General features: G+C 36.1%; 1 protein-coding gene across 6 annotated transcripts in view; it reads right to left on the bottom strand.

The window, feature by feature from the left end:
• The window catches only part of LOC117227984 (uncharacterized), a 736,131-nt gene that overhangs the window by 572,305 nt on the left and 148,908 nt on the right, over positions 1-14,918 (bottom strand). For 4 of the 6 annotated variants that reach the window (XM_076527155.1, XM_076527154.1, XM_076527158.1 and 1 more), the window contains exon 2: positions 5,093-5,131. The exons of the other annotated variants lie outside the window; for them this stretch is intronic. In XM_076527155.1, the coding sequence (XP_076383270.1) occupies positions 5,093-5,131 (39 nt within the window). The remainder of the gene's footprint in view (positions 1-5,092; positions 5,132-14,918) is intronic. 6 annotated transcript variants of the gene reach the window in all.

Below are 14,918 nucleotides of genomic sequence, written 5' to 3'. Positions count from 1 at the left end.
ACTGTGTGCTGCTGACAAGGAAAAGTGACGAAACAATACCGAATCAATCTACAGAAATACCAAATATTGGGTTGGCAATTATAATAATCTCACCTATAATCCATAGAATGATTTAGATTAATATAATGTAACAAATACTTCTGCAATTACTATTTAAATAAGAAATATTGAGCTTCTCATAGGCACAGTTCAGTTATTGAAAAAACGTATTAACAGGCTTCCGGTAAATAAAGTGTCACGTTCAAATTAGATCAAAAGATGGCGTTAATTCCAGATTAGTCTTCGTCGCGATTTCTTTTATTTACTATTGTTGCGATTTATCATAACACGAATTATTGGGTTGGCAACTAAGTAATTGCCGATTTCAGTTATAGATGTCTCTCACTCTCATTTTTATGATATCCGTAAATGTTATATTATAAAATTATTATTATTATTATTATTATTATGTTATTTTTTATTATCCGTGAATGTTAGCAACTGGACAAATTGAATGCAGCGGTCAAGGAAAAGCGACCAGAATTGGTCAATCGTAAAGGTGTCATTTTCCACCAGGACAATGCTAGGCCGCACACGTCTTTGTCAACTCGGCAAAAATTGATGGATATTGGTTGGGAATTGATGTTACACCCACCATATAGCCCTGATCTCGCGCCATCGGATTACCACTTATTTCGATCGCTGGACAACTCCCTTCGTGGTAAAACTTTTAACGATGATGACGCTGAAAAATCTCACTTAACTCAGTTTTTGGCCGAACAGGATCAGACTTTCTACGAGCCTGGAATTTTCAAGTTGTCAGAGAGATGGCAAAAGGTCATCGAACAAAATGGAAAATACATTACAGATTAAACTTCATTCCAAGTAAAAAATATTTTTTATTTCACTGAACAAATCGGCAATTACTTAGTTGCCAACCCAATAGTTTGGACACAAAACCGTGGTAAAAAGAAATTAAAAAAGCAACGGAATCTTTTCAATGTATAAACGCATAGAAGAATGTATGTATATTTGTATTTACATAAAAGCTAAGAGAATTTCTGTTGTTGAGTGAGAGTTTTCCTGATGTTAAAAAAACAAGCTTCGATGTGTATCATTTTTCAAATTCAGACGAGTCTACGGAGTTAAAACAACATTTTTCTACATTTATTTCAGTGTAACTTTTAAGTAAAGGAAAGTCTCTTGTTCAGAATAATCTCTCGAAAGTCAATGTACAATTTTTTATCACGACTGTACTCGAACAAAAACTATGTAACTAGCAACAACACTGCATAGTTGCTTAAACTTGCAAAATTTGAAGTGCGGAAGAATAAGTTCGGTTCCTCCGTGTTTTATAATAAAAAAAGGGTCTGTGAAAAAGACTAAGTTCAAGAACGTGAAAGCAGAGACTTCACCATTTAAAATAAGCACGCACAGAGTGGTCTAAGATCTTTTTTTCGCACAAAGTGGTACGAGTTAGGAGAACGTCATTAGAAGACTTCTTGAGCGAACCACTATCCAGAAGTATTTTGGTGCTTACAACTACATCATGATGTATGAAAGGTAAAATTATTTTATTCAAAATACCTCCTGATGAAACCGAGCTCAAGATCATTGTCCTGTAGCAACGTCCACAGTTAATATTGGATAGGGAAAGTTATATGCAATGTTTTATATAAATAGAAGTTTCTGTAAGTACAGTATATGAGAGGATTGGGGTCATAGTGACGTATATCACATTTACCTCATTATGAGAATAAAGGAATGTTATCGTTCATTAACACGTACTGTTTTTACTGACCAAATTTATTGTTAAAATAATTTAGAATTAAATTAGTTTACAATAACTGTATAATTTATTTCACTCGTTTTTTAACATTGTGCAGATTAGATGTTAAAACATACTAGTCTACATTTTCGAAAATGTGACTTGCGTTATTATGGTAATAATAATAATAAATGTTTTAAATACATACAGATGTATTTGAAACATTTGGTTTCATACGATTGGGTGATTGGTTTATATTATGAGTAATATAAAAGTAGTAGTAATATAAAATATTATATTATGAATAATAGATGATTTGAAACGGGAGCATCTTCTCAATTATGTTGTGCTAGCAATTATGAAACTAGCAGTAATGAAGGCATGATTATTAAGCGCATCAAATTGTCCGGGCTACTAAAAAACATCTTATGAATTAGGTCGTTACAACTGGACTATAACTGATAGTTCCTTTATAATACAGGGTTCCCCGGAAAGAATCATCCGATTTCAAAAATTTATATTTTAAAAAATTACACACAGAAAATTATAATTCAAACACGAATATAACGGGAAAATGTGTGAGTTTTTGTTTACAAGTGTTCAATATGACTTCCTTTCGTTACACGTATGACATCATTGCAATATGAAAGTTCTTGCCAAACACGGTGTAATGTATCTCTGGTAATTGTTTGTACAGCATCGCAAATGCGTTTTTTCAGTTCATTTACACTTGTAGGTAAAGGTGGTACAAAGACAAGATCCTTCACAAATCCCCAAAGGAAGAAGTCGCATGGGGTTGAGTCGGGTGATCTCGGAGGCCAACTGTGTAGAACCATATTATCGGATGAACTGCGACCAATCTAACGGTTTGGTAGTTCCGTATTAAGAAAATTCCGAACCTCCAAGTGCCAATGGGGTAAAAAGTAAAACTCGCACATTTTCCCGTTATATTCGTGTTTGAATTATAATTCTCTGTGTGTAATTTTTTAAAATATAAATTTTTGAAATCGGATGATTCTTTCCGGGGAACCCTGTACATTCGTACAAGACAAGCAACAATAGCGAAGATTTTAAGTTACTTTTGTTCTAATGCATGCTCGAATAAAAAGATTTATCGAAAAGTTTCTCGTACAACTACTCTTGACCCGTCCGGTAGTTCTGGTGCTAATTTCGCAGAGTAGTTCTCTAATCATTTGACAGGCGTGAATCAGTTGGGACGACCATTGTTGCGAGTTCTTCGCGCAGATTTACCGCCCCCCTGGTAACCGGTTGTGGTTTGCCCGGGGCTAGAGACACTTTAAGCTCTACTTTGACTGTACCGTGAAGTGTGATCCTTAATGTCCGGAATAGGAGACCGATGCGGCGTGCTGGCCCGGAGCGCCGGCTCATGGCAACGCGGTTGCCAATCTCGTCGTTACGAGCGAACAGCAAGAGCTCACTTACGAAACGTTATTGTTCGGACTGGAATCTTATTATTTAACCAACCATTGAGAATATTGACTGAAGAAGCTTTAGACAGAGGATTACAGGGGACTATTGCTTCTGTACCCTCTCTCGTAAACTCGGAACGGCAGTTGCTTGCCAGGGTTGTAGAACGGTGCTGGAATTCGGGTAAGGAGAGTATTAGACCGAATTAGAACTTAATGCTGCACGGTATCCTTCCGTTATACGTCACGTATTTGGTTGAGTAACATATAATTAAGATGAACTGCATATCTGTTCTTGGAACTGGTATATTTGTCTGCTCTCTCTCTCTCTCTCTCTCTCTCTCTCTCTCTCTATATATATATATATATATATATATATATATATATATATATATATTTACAACTAAATGGGTGAGTTATATATATATATATATATATATATATATATATTGTTACGAATTACTACACTTCTCCCGCGTCGCGGCATTTTATTTACAATAGAGAACACGAACTATAATACAACTAAATTAAATTATGTTAGAGATCTTTGAATTAGATGGTGTTGATCGCTCGACGGTCCGATCCCGACTCTTCGATTGTCCGTTGATAAAACACCTCCGTGGCAACCCCTCTCTTCTATATTTCTTTAAGGAGTTGCTCACAACAGGGCAGTTTCACATTACAGCGACTTGATTTGGACAAGAGAGAGAGAGAGAGAGAGAGAGAGAGAGAGAGAGAGAGAGAGAGAGAGAGAGAGTTGAGTTGAGCAGTTTATCTATACGAATGTAAACGAGCGCAATTAAATTTAGGATTATTAACGTCGGTCGAACTTGCGGTTTTGTTCTGCTCGATCAAGAACCATGAGATCAACAAATGTTATCTTATCATTCGACTGCGGATCTTTATGGAAAGGAAAAATGCTCTACGTCAATTGCAACAAGCAGGAAATAAATAAAAATTGATTTCCATTCTTAACGTCCTTAATCAGTTGAAAATAATTTAACAGCATTGTTACTTTTATCCTCTGCATTTACTGTTCTGTATTCCAACCAGCCAGTTTGAACATAAATGCACGAAGATCAGCAGTTGAATTATGATGGACGCACATACACATGTTTAGTTTTATAGAAATGAATAATAACAGTCAGAATATGAGGAACATTTATAAAAAATATCTTTTCGGTGCCATGAATGCGCGAGAAGCACCGTAGTAGTGTACTGACAAAAATGGCTCCTACTCGTATGTAATACTTTAGGATTCCTATTAAGAAATATTTACAATAAGAACCATAGAATTTACGTCGAAGTTTATATCTGTACAATGTAATTTTGCTTCGAATTGTGGTTTTGTACCCTACTCTTAAGTACCCTTATGTATTTAAATATATGCTGAAATTACGGATAGTACGATTAATATGTTTTCAGAAACAATTATTTTATTCTAGAATGTCCCAATTTCTATTTCAAAAATTCAGAAAAGTGTAGCTTAAAATGAAAGTATTTCTAGATTTATGTTTAATCTATCATTAAAGAATGTCGAGCGTTTATTCAATACGATGTAACTGAAGAACTCGATGATTCAAGTAGAGGATATTTTGAAATGATCATGTAATTTCTTGATGACTAACGCAAAAGAGAAAGTAATCGGAAACACCGGAAGATGCAGTATGGTACACTCAAACGATTGCTATTTTAATGGTCGATTTTTACGTGTACGTCACTTCATTTATAAATTGTATAAACATTGCAATCTTATCAATTATACAGTTATAATTTAATTCAGCTAAATTACTGTTTGCGAAGTAAATTATTTATAGTGAAAGTACACAATGTATTACAGTACATATGCTAAAGATCGTGTACAAGATTATATTAAATCATCGTAAGCGTTCGTTTCACAATGCAAAATAATACTCACTTGACGAGTGAAAGGATTTAATTGCTGCTTATTGTTTACCTGAAACAAAATGAATAACACTATTAAACACTGTATTGTTTATCAGTGTATTCCTAATAAAATACAGCCTTCTAATTAAACATCACTTTTATGTAACTATGCAGACTATTAAGTGATAACGAGAGCATGAAGTTACAATCGGTTTTGTTATTCGTTCATTCTTTTTCTGCGTAAGATGAATTAGAACAACGTGATATATAGACGAAAGGATAATTAAAATATTTGTACATCATTATATGATATCGTGCCCATCGTTATATGATAAAATAAAATAAAAATCGTTCAATACGATTGCAAGAAACAGAAATTATAGACAAATAAATTGCTCCTTTTAATAATTCTAATAAGTTGAAAATAGTGTAGCTGTATTACTAAATTCTTCTTATGCCTTCATAATTTTTTGTATTTCATCTACTGAATTTTGTCATAGATGAATATAACCTTCAGTCTAATGATAAGCATTATGTGACACTTTAAAAAAATATATATAAATATATATATATAATATAAATATATATATATAAATATATATATATAATATAAATATATATATAAATATATATATATAATATAAATATATATATATATATATATATATATATATATATATAAAATCTTTGAACTTGATTGTAATACACAGTGCCTTTCAATGTACTTCTTATTCTCAACTTTAAGGGCTGTTTCGATTTGGGGCTGATTTTGTTCAACTATGTGTCAAACATGTTCCCGAAAACTATCTCTGACAAAAATTTTGACAAAATTTCGTCCAGATTCGGTAGAAATACAATTATCTTGCCAAGAATACACATGTTTGAAAATGAAATGAAACCATTATAATGTGTTTAAAGCTTAATGCAAATACAGCACGGGTTCCCATTGTCCGATTGCTTCTAAATTTTGCACACATCATTTTCTCACAAAGTGTCGCAATTTACGGGGCTACGACTAAAAAAATTGTTGACCCCTACACTTCCGTCCTCAGTTAAAATGTCTTATCTACTAATTTGCTACTTTCTAGAATATTTGAAAACATTTAAAACCTTGACATAACCTTTTACTCTTTAAGTTACCTCGGACAGCGGATTATTTTCGCAACCATAAAATGGACGATGTTTATGAAGATTCTGTTTTATTCAACAATTTTTCCAAACATATTTCCGAAGATATTTCACATGGGCTTATTAGCCTTTCTGTCTTTCCTAGTGTAGCAGCCATCTATTTAATTGAATTACCGGAAATTACCTAATTGGGTGACGATGTAAATACACTCGGTCAATATGACCCGGTAACCGCGGTTCGAGGGTTAAGCAAAGCACGAATATTCTATATACTCTCCATAGAGTTCCAAATATAATTCCATTTATTTGTTTTCACTTATTTAGAACTAACTTTACGGATCTGAAGCTTCCTTTTTTGGCTGTCCAAGAACGTTAGTCGGGACGATTTAACTAAAAAGGGTGGTACAACTAAGGACGTCCACACTTTCATTCACCCCGAATTGCCAAGGAACTAGAATTACCGGTGACCCAGCTGCTGAAAAATCGCTACTCGAATCGAGCATTTATCAAGGAAACTTCAATTATCAACAACTCCTCGAACCAGCCCGGGCCCCGTTAGCTCTCTACGAACTTCGTAGCGTCTTTCAATATCCCCAGGTCGCTTTTAACGTGGTACACGTGACTGGAGCACCATCGTGCAGTAGAAATATCGTAGCCACGGCCATAATCCAGACGCAACCGAACGACGAGACGTAAGACGGCGGTAGTCTCGCGAGGAATCGGACTTTTCGAGCGTTGCGGCGAGGAACTCGCGGCGACGCGACGCTGAGAGCTCGGCGTGCCGGGTCAAGTGTCGCCAAGTAATTACGAAGCCCGATCGTTGCATTCCAAGGCACTAAGGCGCAATGGTGTCCCGCGGGTGGTACAGCTCGTCTTGGAATAACTTTATTCGTCTGCGAGGATTCCGGCAGTGGACCCGGCGAACCCGGTGGCACGCACGCACGCGTTCTTCTTCCAGCGGAACGGGTCAAGCCGACGACAGCAGACAGAAACAGGTTTCAGAATTTCGGGAAGGAGCGGAGGTGCTCTGACGCGACGTGAGCACCGGCTGGATGTCGTGGCCCGATGCGATAAGCAAGACCGGCTCACCAGCGAGTATACGTACACGTAGATCTACGGGGTGTCAAGAAATTATCTATAACGACCGTTCCAGCGTGATTCTACGCCTGAGGATCGGCGAAGATGAGATAGATGATTTGGTGTAGAATTGTTTTTGACCTTGAAAAACAAGATCGAACGGGCGACATTTTTTTTATTGCAACGTATAGTACTCGTCGAGGGAAACAAAAGTCTCAAAGGAATCACGGATTATTTCAACTCTTCGCATGCGAGAAAAGAATGTTAAACACGACAAATAAAAATTATATGTCGCGACCATCATATCCGAAATCGTGGTACAACCGGATAGTGAGCCGGATAGTAATTTTTCGTGGCTTGTATGACGAAAAATAGAATCGGTATGTCATGGTCGGACACATAATTTGATTCCAATTAAATTGTGTCATTCTTTCAACCAAATCTTTTTCGAAAACGGAGTTTTAAATGACAAAATGTTATTCTTTCCCCCGACATCGTTTTTTACGTAAAGGGTTGAATCGAGACTTACCTTTGAGACTTTCGTTCTTCTCGACGAGTACTCCACAATTGCCTATCGTAATACAAAGAAAATTGATCTCTTCCACCCTGATCTTCAAGATCGATCCTAAAGTGCAAAATCACGCACGTCGTTAGACATAATTCTGGTACACCCTGTACGTTCGCGCTCCTCTAGGTGGAACTATAGGTGCGGGTTATACATATAGTGATTGGGGCGTTACCCCGACTCGCAGAAATCTCACGTGCGAGCACAATGCCTCTTTTGTCATTCCGAACTGACGTGCGCTCGCTCGACGCATGAGCTCGACCCGCACGCGCGCCAGTTACTTACCCGAGGCTGCTCCCGCTCCGCCACCGGAACACCGGGGCAGACGTCTTTTCTTACGGCTTTGAGGAATTTCCTCGGCCGTTCAGGCCCGATATTCGCACCTCTTTGTCGCTGACACAATGCCGGAGACGTCGTTCACTTCTTTCGAGTGCTTAACGGGGGAGAGTTGTTTTGAAACGAGGGCTGCGGTCGCACCGCACCGGTGCAATGTGTCGCGAGCACCTTCGCTGGGTCCGCCGAGTTGCGACCTGCGACGTGAATGCGTCATCGTCTTTAGACATTTTATTCAGGCGGCTTTAAGGTGTACACGAACCCTTTAACACGTTCACGACCACGCGTTACACGTGCGTGACGCAACGATTACGTTACGTGTATCGGTAGTTACCGTTGTTGCGATTATATAAACGGATGAAGTTTACACTGAATCATGGTCTTTCCTCGAGCAAAATGTGTTGTTTTGCTTACTTACTGTCTAGAAAGATGTGTGAGAATTATACGAGTAACGTATTAACAAGTCACCTGTTGCGATCTCTTTGAAAAGTATGTAAGTATTGTAACTATATGCCGTATATCTGATTTCCTTCATATTTTCTTTAAATACAACATTTTCATAAAACTTGTAATCTAATAAAGAATATCAAAGTATATATCTTTCTTAAACAGCTAACTGATTAGGTGAACAAAATTGCAAGAAATGTAAGTTGTATGTAAATAAATTGAATTCCAGTCTGGAGAATATGTTAAGTGTCTAAACCATATATGGCACAAGTGTGTTTGATTTGTGTTAATTATTAAAAATTTCATTTTCCATGATCTTTATAAACATATGTATATATTTATATTTATATATATATTATATGTATTATATTTATATAGTATGTGAATATATAAATATATTATACATATTTAATATAATATAATATATATTTTTTTATTTATATATAATATTTATTATATTAATATAATATATGTATACATATCATTTACAATAAGTGTACGAGTTTTTAAAATACTTACAACGAAATAATTACATCAAGCAGATTTGTGCTAGACCGAACGATTTGAAAACATAAAATTGCTGTGAAAACAAATTTTCGCGGACATTCGATAAAAAGAATGCAAACTGTTATGTGAATGCACCGTAAATGGTACGTGCATAATAAATTTACTTCCGTAAAAGCTGGAAATAATTTGATAGAAAAACATAGACTGGTTTCGTTGTTTGCTTGATTTCTCGATTCAATTCGTTTTTCCATGAAAACTACATTAGCGCGAAGCATTCCCCGTATTTCTGGTTTATTTTTCGCATGTCGTAACCGTTGAATAGCCTCGCCGAGGGTTTATAACATTCCCACGTGTTTCGAACGGTTTTACGAGTATTTAACACGCAGTTCCTCGCAGTCGCTACATTAAGAACGTAACGCGGTTGATTATGTTACTTTAATTGTGCCATAATCGTAATTTCGTTCGTACTTTTCGCCGAGCCTTAATATCTGGAAAATAAAAACGACTGGTTCATTATCCAAACAGTTTTACTCGTTAGCCCACACCTAGCTTGCTTTCGATGTAATTTTCCTCGATAATACCGTGTCAGTTATAAAATTCGACCGTTGTTTCAACAACTAAATGGAAATCTCAAATAAGGGTCCATTTGTTATCGTTTACTATTTTTATTTTTTGCGTTCAATGAATTTCAGAGATTGGTATTTTATTTATTTCCACTAGAGAGATGAAACGTTACGTGCATCAATGAAAGTATTATGAATTATTTTCTGCTGCGTAATCGAATAGACAAAAAATTTAAGCTTCGCGAAGTATAATATGAACGAAGAATATACAAGGCATTGATAAAATTGGCTAATAATATTAGTTGTAATTTTTATAAAACAGAATAAAGTCGTTACTCTTATTACCACATCAACACATTCCAATATATTTCCTATTTAATCATTAAAATTAATCGTTCTATTTGTTCAACTATGACTACTATTATTGCCTACTATAAAACACTCTTCATATTTTGTGGAAGCTTTTCGATTTCACAGAATTTTCCAATCAACCATTAGCCGGCATTTTCTTTTCAACCGCCACACGATAACGGAAAAAATACGTCGATTCAATATCACCTCGGAAAATACCAGCAGATGGAAAATTATTTTACCTTACCAGGCACATTGTTATACTCGAACAATAGCTTTTCCATATTTTAGTTATCGACGGCTTGAAATAATGATGTTGCAAAAAACATTTTTAAACATTTAGAAACTGGAGCAATGAAGATAAACCAATGACGATCAGAAAAGATGTTTCCATTTTCATAATCACCATTACGAATAGACTTATTATTAGTACGTGTATGTATTAATATGAGTATTTCTGTCTACGTAAATATGTACATAAATATGTATTGTATGCGAATATCATGATACTAAATTTAAGTTGTCATAACGGTATACCATTCTTTAACTGATAAGAAGATGTCAAGTTTTAGCTATATCAACAGTCGTATACGAAAATGTAAAATTGTGCTGTGCTAGTTAAGCGTAAAAATTTAAGAGCAAAAGATATACGTTCATAACATTTAAAAATCACTTATTACGTGAATAGGCAAAAAAGAAATTATAAAACGAGAACGAAGACCGAAGAAAATTGCTTACTGCAAAATCTCGTTGGACAATCTTTCTTCCGTTTTAACGACGACATTTACAAATGACGTCAAAGTAAATCATCCAGCCACACGTTGAAACGAAGTTATCCAATTGTTCGTACATGATTTATCATGAACGATCAGGGTTCCAGAGTAGAAATAATTCATCGGGCCGACGCTAAGGAAGCGAGTTTATGAAAAAGTTTTTATTCGTTCCACTTCCGGCCGTAATTGTAAATTATCGGCGCGATGGTCTCATCGATACGCCGCTAACAGGAAAAACCACGGGAAAATTATGATGGCTCGGGTAATTCACGGTGGCCTTGCACGAGCTCTCTCCGTGGTACCAAAGCGGCCAAGAAAAATCTATATGAGTGTAAGGCAGATATATGGCCGCATGGGCCCCTGTACATATATCGTCTGTAGCTACATGTACCTTCCAGGTACGTCCGAGGGTGAGATATCAGTCTCTCCCCGGAATTCCATGGCGGTCAGCAAGATCGCTGCTAGATAGGTACTTATGCCGCATTGAGACTTATGAGCGCACGTGTCCGCGCTTCGGAATCGGTTGCCACGACAGCCTGACCGAATGTCACTCACTTTTCTCAGTCATGGTTCACGGACGGAGGCACCGACGCAACGTTCCTTGAATGGGCTCCGGTGTCCCGGGAGCGAACGTCACGGACGTTCAAAAATGATATCGACAAGTATTTTTCGGAGGGAACGTGATCAGCAACTGGCAGACTTTCCACGATTCGACCGTGTATTTTCATTGGAGCATTTCGCGAACAGAGGGATTCTTTGAAATGATCGTTGGATTCTTCTAGCTATAACATTTCGACTTCTTCTACGAACCAATATCGAACTACTACTGTGATCAAAAAGTAAGGTGAAATTGTCATTTAAAACTCCCGGACATTAGGAAGGCAGGCAATTGTTTTTTTCCTAGGTTGGTAGGACTGTCTATAACAATTGCCAAGCGTCTGTTTGTTAAAAGGTTTAATTATCTCCGAGTTACACGTGTTTTAGTAAACGACCAAAAGTGAATTTTTCGATTTTTACAATGGGTGATTTTGTTGAGCAAAGAACTTGCATCAAATTTTGTTTGCGGAACGAATATTCTTGTGCGGACACGTTGAAAATGTTGCGGAAGGCCTTTGGTGATCAAACTATGGCACAAAAAAACGTTTATAAGTGGTACAACGAGTTCAAAGCGGGCCGAGAACGCGTTGAAGACGAACCGCGCTCTGGACGACCATCAACGTCTACCGACGAGGGCCACGTCCAAAAAATCGAAGATTTGGTGCTTGAAAATCGTCGATTGACAATAAGAGACCTCGCTGATAGTGTTGGAATATCATTTGGCTCAGTCCAAACCATTTTGAAGGATGTTTTGTGTCTCAAACGCGTCAAGTCTCGATTGGTGCCATGTCATACTGCATTGGTTCTTCGCGACTTTTTTGCCAAAAACTCGACTCATATCGTTCCGCAACCACCGTATTCGCCTGATTTGGCTCCGTGCGACTTCTGGTTATTCAGCAAACTCAAAAAGCCGATGCGGGGACGCCGTTTTGACACGATTGAGGAGATAAAAACCGAATCTTGAAGGCTATACCGGAAAAAGACTATTCCGACTGTTTCGAGGACTGGAAAAAGCGTCGGAAACAGTGCGTTTTATCGGACGGGGATTACTTTGAAGGGGATGAAATTGATTTGGAAGAATAAATAAAGAATTTACATTTTATAAACAAATTCACCTTACTTTTTGATCACAGTAGTACTTCTTTTTTTGCCTTATCCTTGCCCTATACGAAATAATGAACATGGGGGTTTCGTCACGTGACGTCCTGGTTGGTTTTGTTTATGTGCACGATGCACAGGATTATTGTGTGGCGGAGAAAAATAAAATAAAATGAATAATTCTCTATACAGTTTTGTATTCTAAGGTTGGCAAGTGTGATGAGAGAGCGAATGACGAGAGAGCGAGTGTAAGTTTAATTGTCTAATGAACGTTGTAGCTTGATGTATGTTAGAAAGAATTATAAGATAGTCTGTGTATTAAAATTGAAGAGATTGAAACAGAAGAGAACGTTTTGTTATTTACTTAACAGAACTTTGTTTCGTTGTTTAATTATTGTTTAGTGTTTGTGTTATGTTATATGTTATTTTGTTTAATTTGTAATAATTTAATATACGCAGAGGTTTTTTGGTAGAAACATGGAGATTCACACGTATAAATCATTACACATATGAGCCGTTTATTTTGAAAGTGGCATAAGTCACTTTACCGTAATGAAAAGTGGTGATTTTTTAATGTTTATACGGAATTATTTATACTGAGAAAAATATCAGTACCCTGAGATAACAAATACAAGTAAATCTTCTCGAAAGTTAGCATCCATATTTTTAAACATGTTAAAACGCAAACCCTTCAATATATCGACTTAAAAACAAAATGACTTATGCCACTTTCAAAATAAACGGCTCATATGCACTTAATTAATTTTACGTTATGCCAAAGTTAGTAAAAAACCGATGAGAGAGCTGCGAAATAACAGCTGTCTGTTAAAACATCGACAGTTACTAACTAGAAATTACAACGAGGAGTATTATATTCACCATTATATTCACAATCAACATTCAATGACTGATATGATAAGTACACATTAATCATATTGTTTACGGGTGCTACAATAGAAACAAGTTATTTATTTTCAACGCAGTATAAAGTACAATAAGCAATATGCATAGAGCTGATAATCCTGCAAGGGATTCGTACCTTAAATAATAAATAAAAAGATTGAAAATGTTCATAAGTCTGCGTCCGTCATTGTATGTATCATATGCAATGAAAGAAGACTCGACTGTTGGTAATCAGTAAACCCGATGGGTCCCATGGGCGCCGTGCGCACGCAAAACCATGATAAATCAACAGATACGCGTAACCTCGCGCTACCACCTAACTGAAAAACTCATCGATTAATTAATTTAATTAACATCGACCTTTCAGACTGAAACTTTACGGAGATTGTATTTTGCACAGCTTGTTAAAAGGAAAAATGAACCGCATTGTTGACGATTAACGCGATTCAAACTCACGATGAGAGGATCATCTTCGCATCGTACTACCTGTGGACAGAAAATAGGACAGATGCTCATCGGTTCGAGATATCCACAGGCTGTGGACCACAGCTGCAACTATCAACAGCAGGAGTTTATAAGATAATCTGCTCATGCGGAAAAGTCTACATCGGTGAAACTGAGAGGAACGTGAGGGCAGGAGTCAAAGAACATGAGCGGTGCACCTGATTGGGGTAGATGCAATCAGCTGTTGCTGACCGCCAAATGACAAGAGCACACAGAGATCCGAGAGATCCTCTTCACAGACCATGGAACACCCTGACATCAATGCGACCAAAGCTACTGCTTGAATCTATCATTCATTGAAAGTAGCTTCTTCCTACTTTATAATTAGTTTCTCTCATTTCATTCGGCAAGAACGCAGAACATAATCGATGCAGATTCTTCGTATAATTGATCAATTTTTTCGCAGTGTATATGTGTGTGTGTGTGTAACAGTGAATTTCTGTTTGTATTATTCTACTGTACATCATGTAAATGATTGATATCATGCAATATGTATTAGATTATTGATTTGTTTTTCGTATTATAATATTAGAGACTGAATTGCATTTAGTGTCCACGTCTATTAAAAATCTTTTATAACAAACACTTCTTTATGAAAATTGTTTTAGCTACTAATATAACATATTGCTCACAACGTTTCTGTGTAATTAATATTTATGAATATCTATATTTATTTATATATAATTACTAGGCAATATTTTTTATTTTCAATAAAATTCCTAGTAATTATATATAAATAAATATAGATATTCATAAATATTTTTTATTGAAAATAAAAAATATTTATTATTTTTTATTGAAAATAAAAAATATTTATTATTTTTTATTGAAAATAAAAAATATTTATTATTTTTTATTGAAAATAAAAAATATTTACACAACGATTGTGACTACGATTTGCATAACATCATCACCTATAAAGCATTGTCATATCGGAAGAACGTGATGGAAATTAATTGGCACAAGCTGTATACTGTGTATTGTGTGTATAATTCGAAGAAAGTGCTCAAA

This window comes from Megalopta genalis, chromosome 17 (assembly GCF_051020955.1).
Source record: "Megalopta genalis isolate 19385.01 chromosome 17, iyMegGena1_principal, whole genome shotgun sequence".
NCBI classification, from domain to species: Eukaryota; Metazoa; Arthropoda; class Insecta; order Hymenoptera; family Halictidae; genus Megalopta; species Megalopta genalis.
The sequence above is the reverse complement of the archived record's forward strand: the minus strand, read 5'-3'. Positions and strand labels throughout refer to the sequence as shown.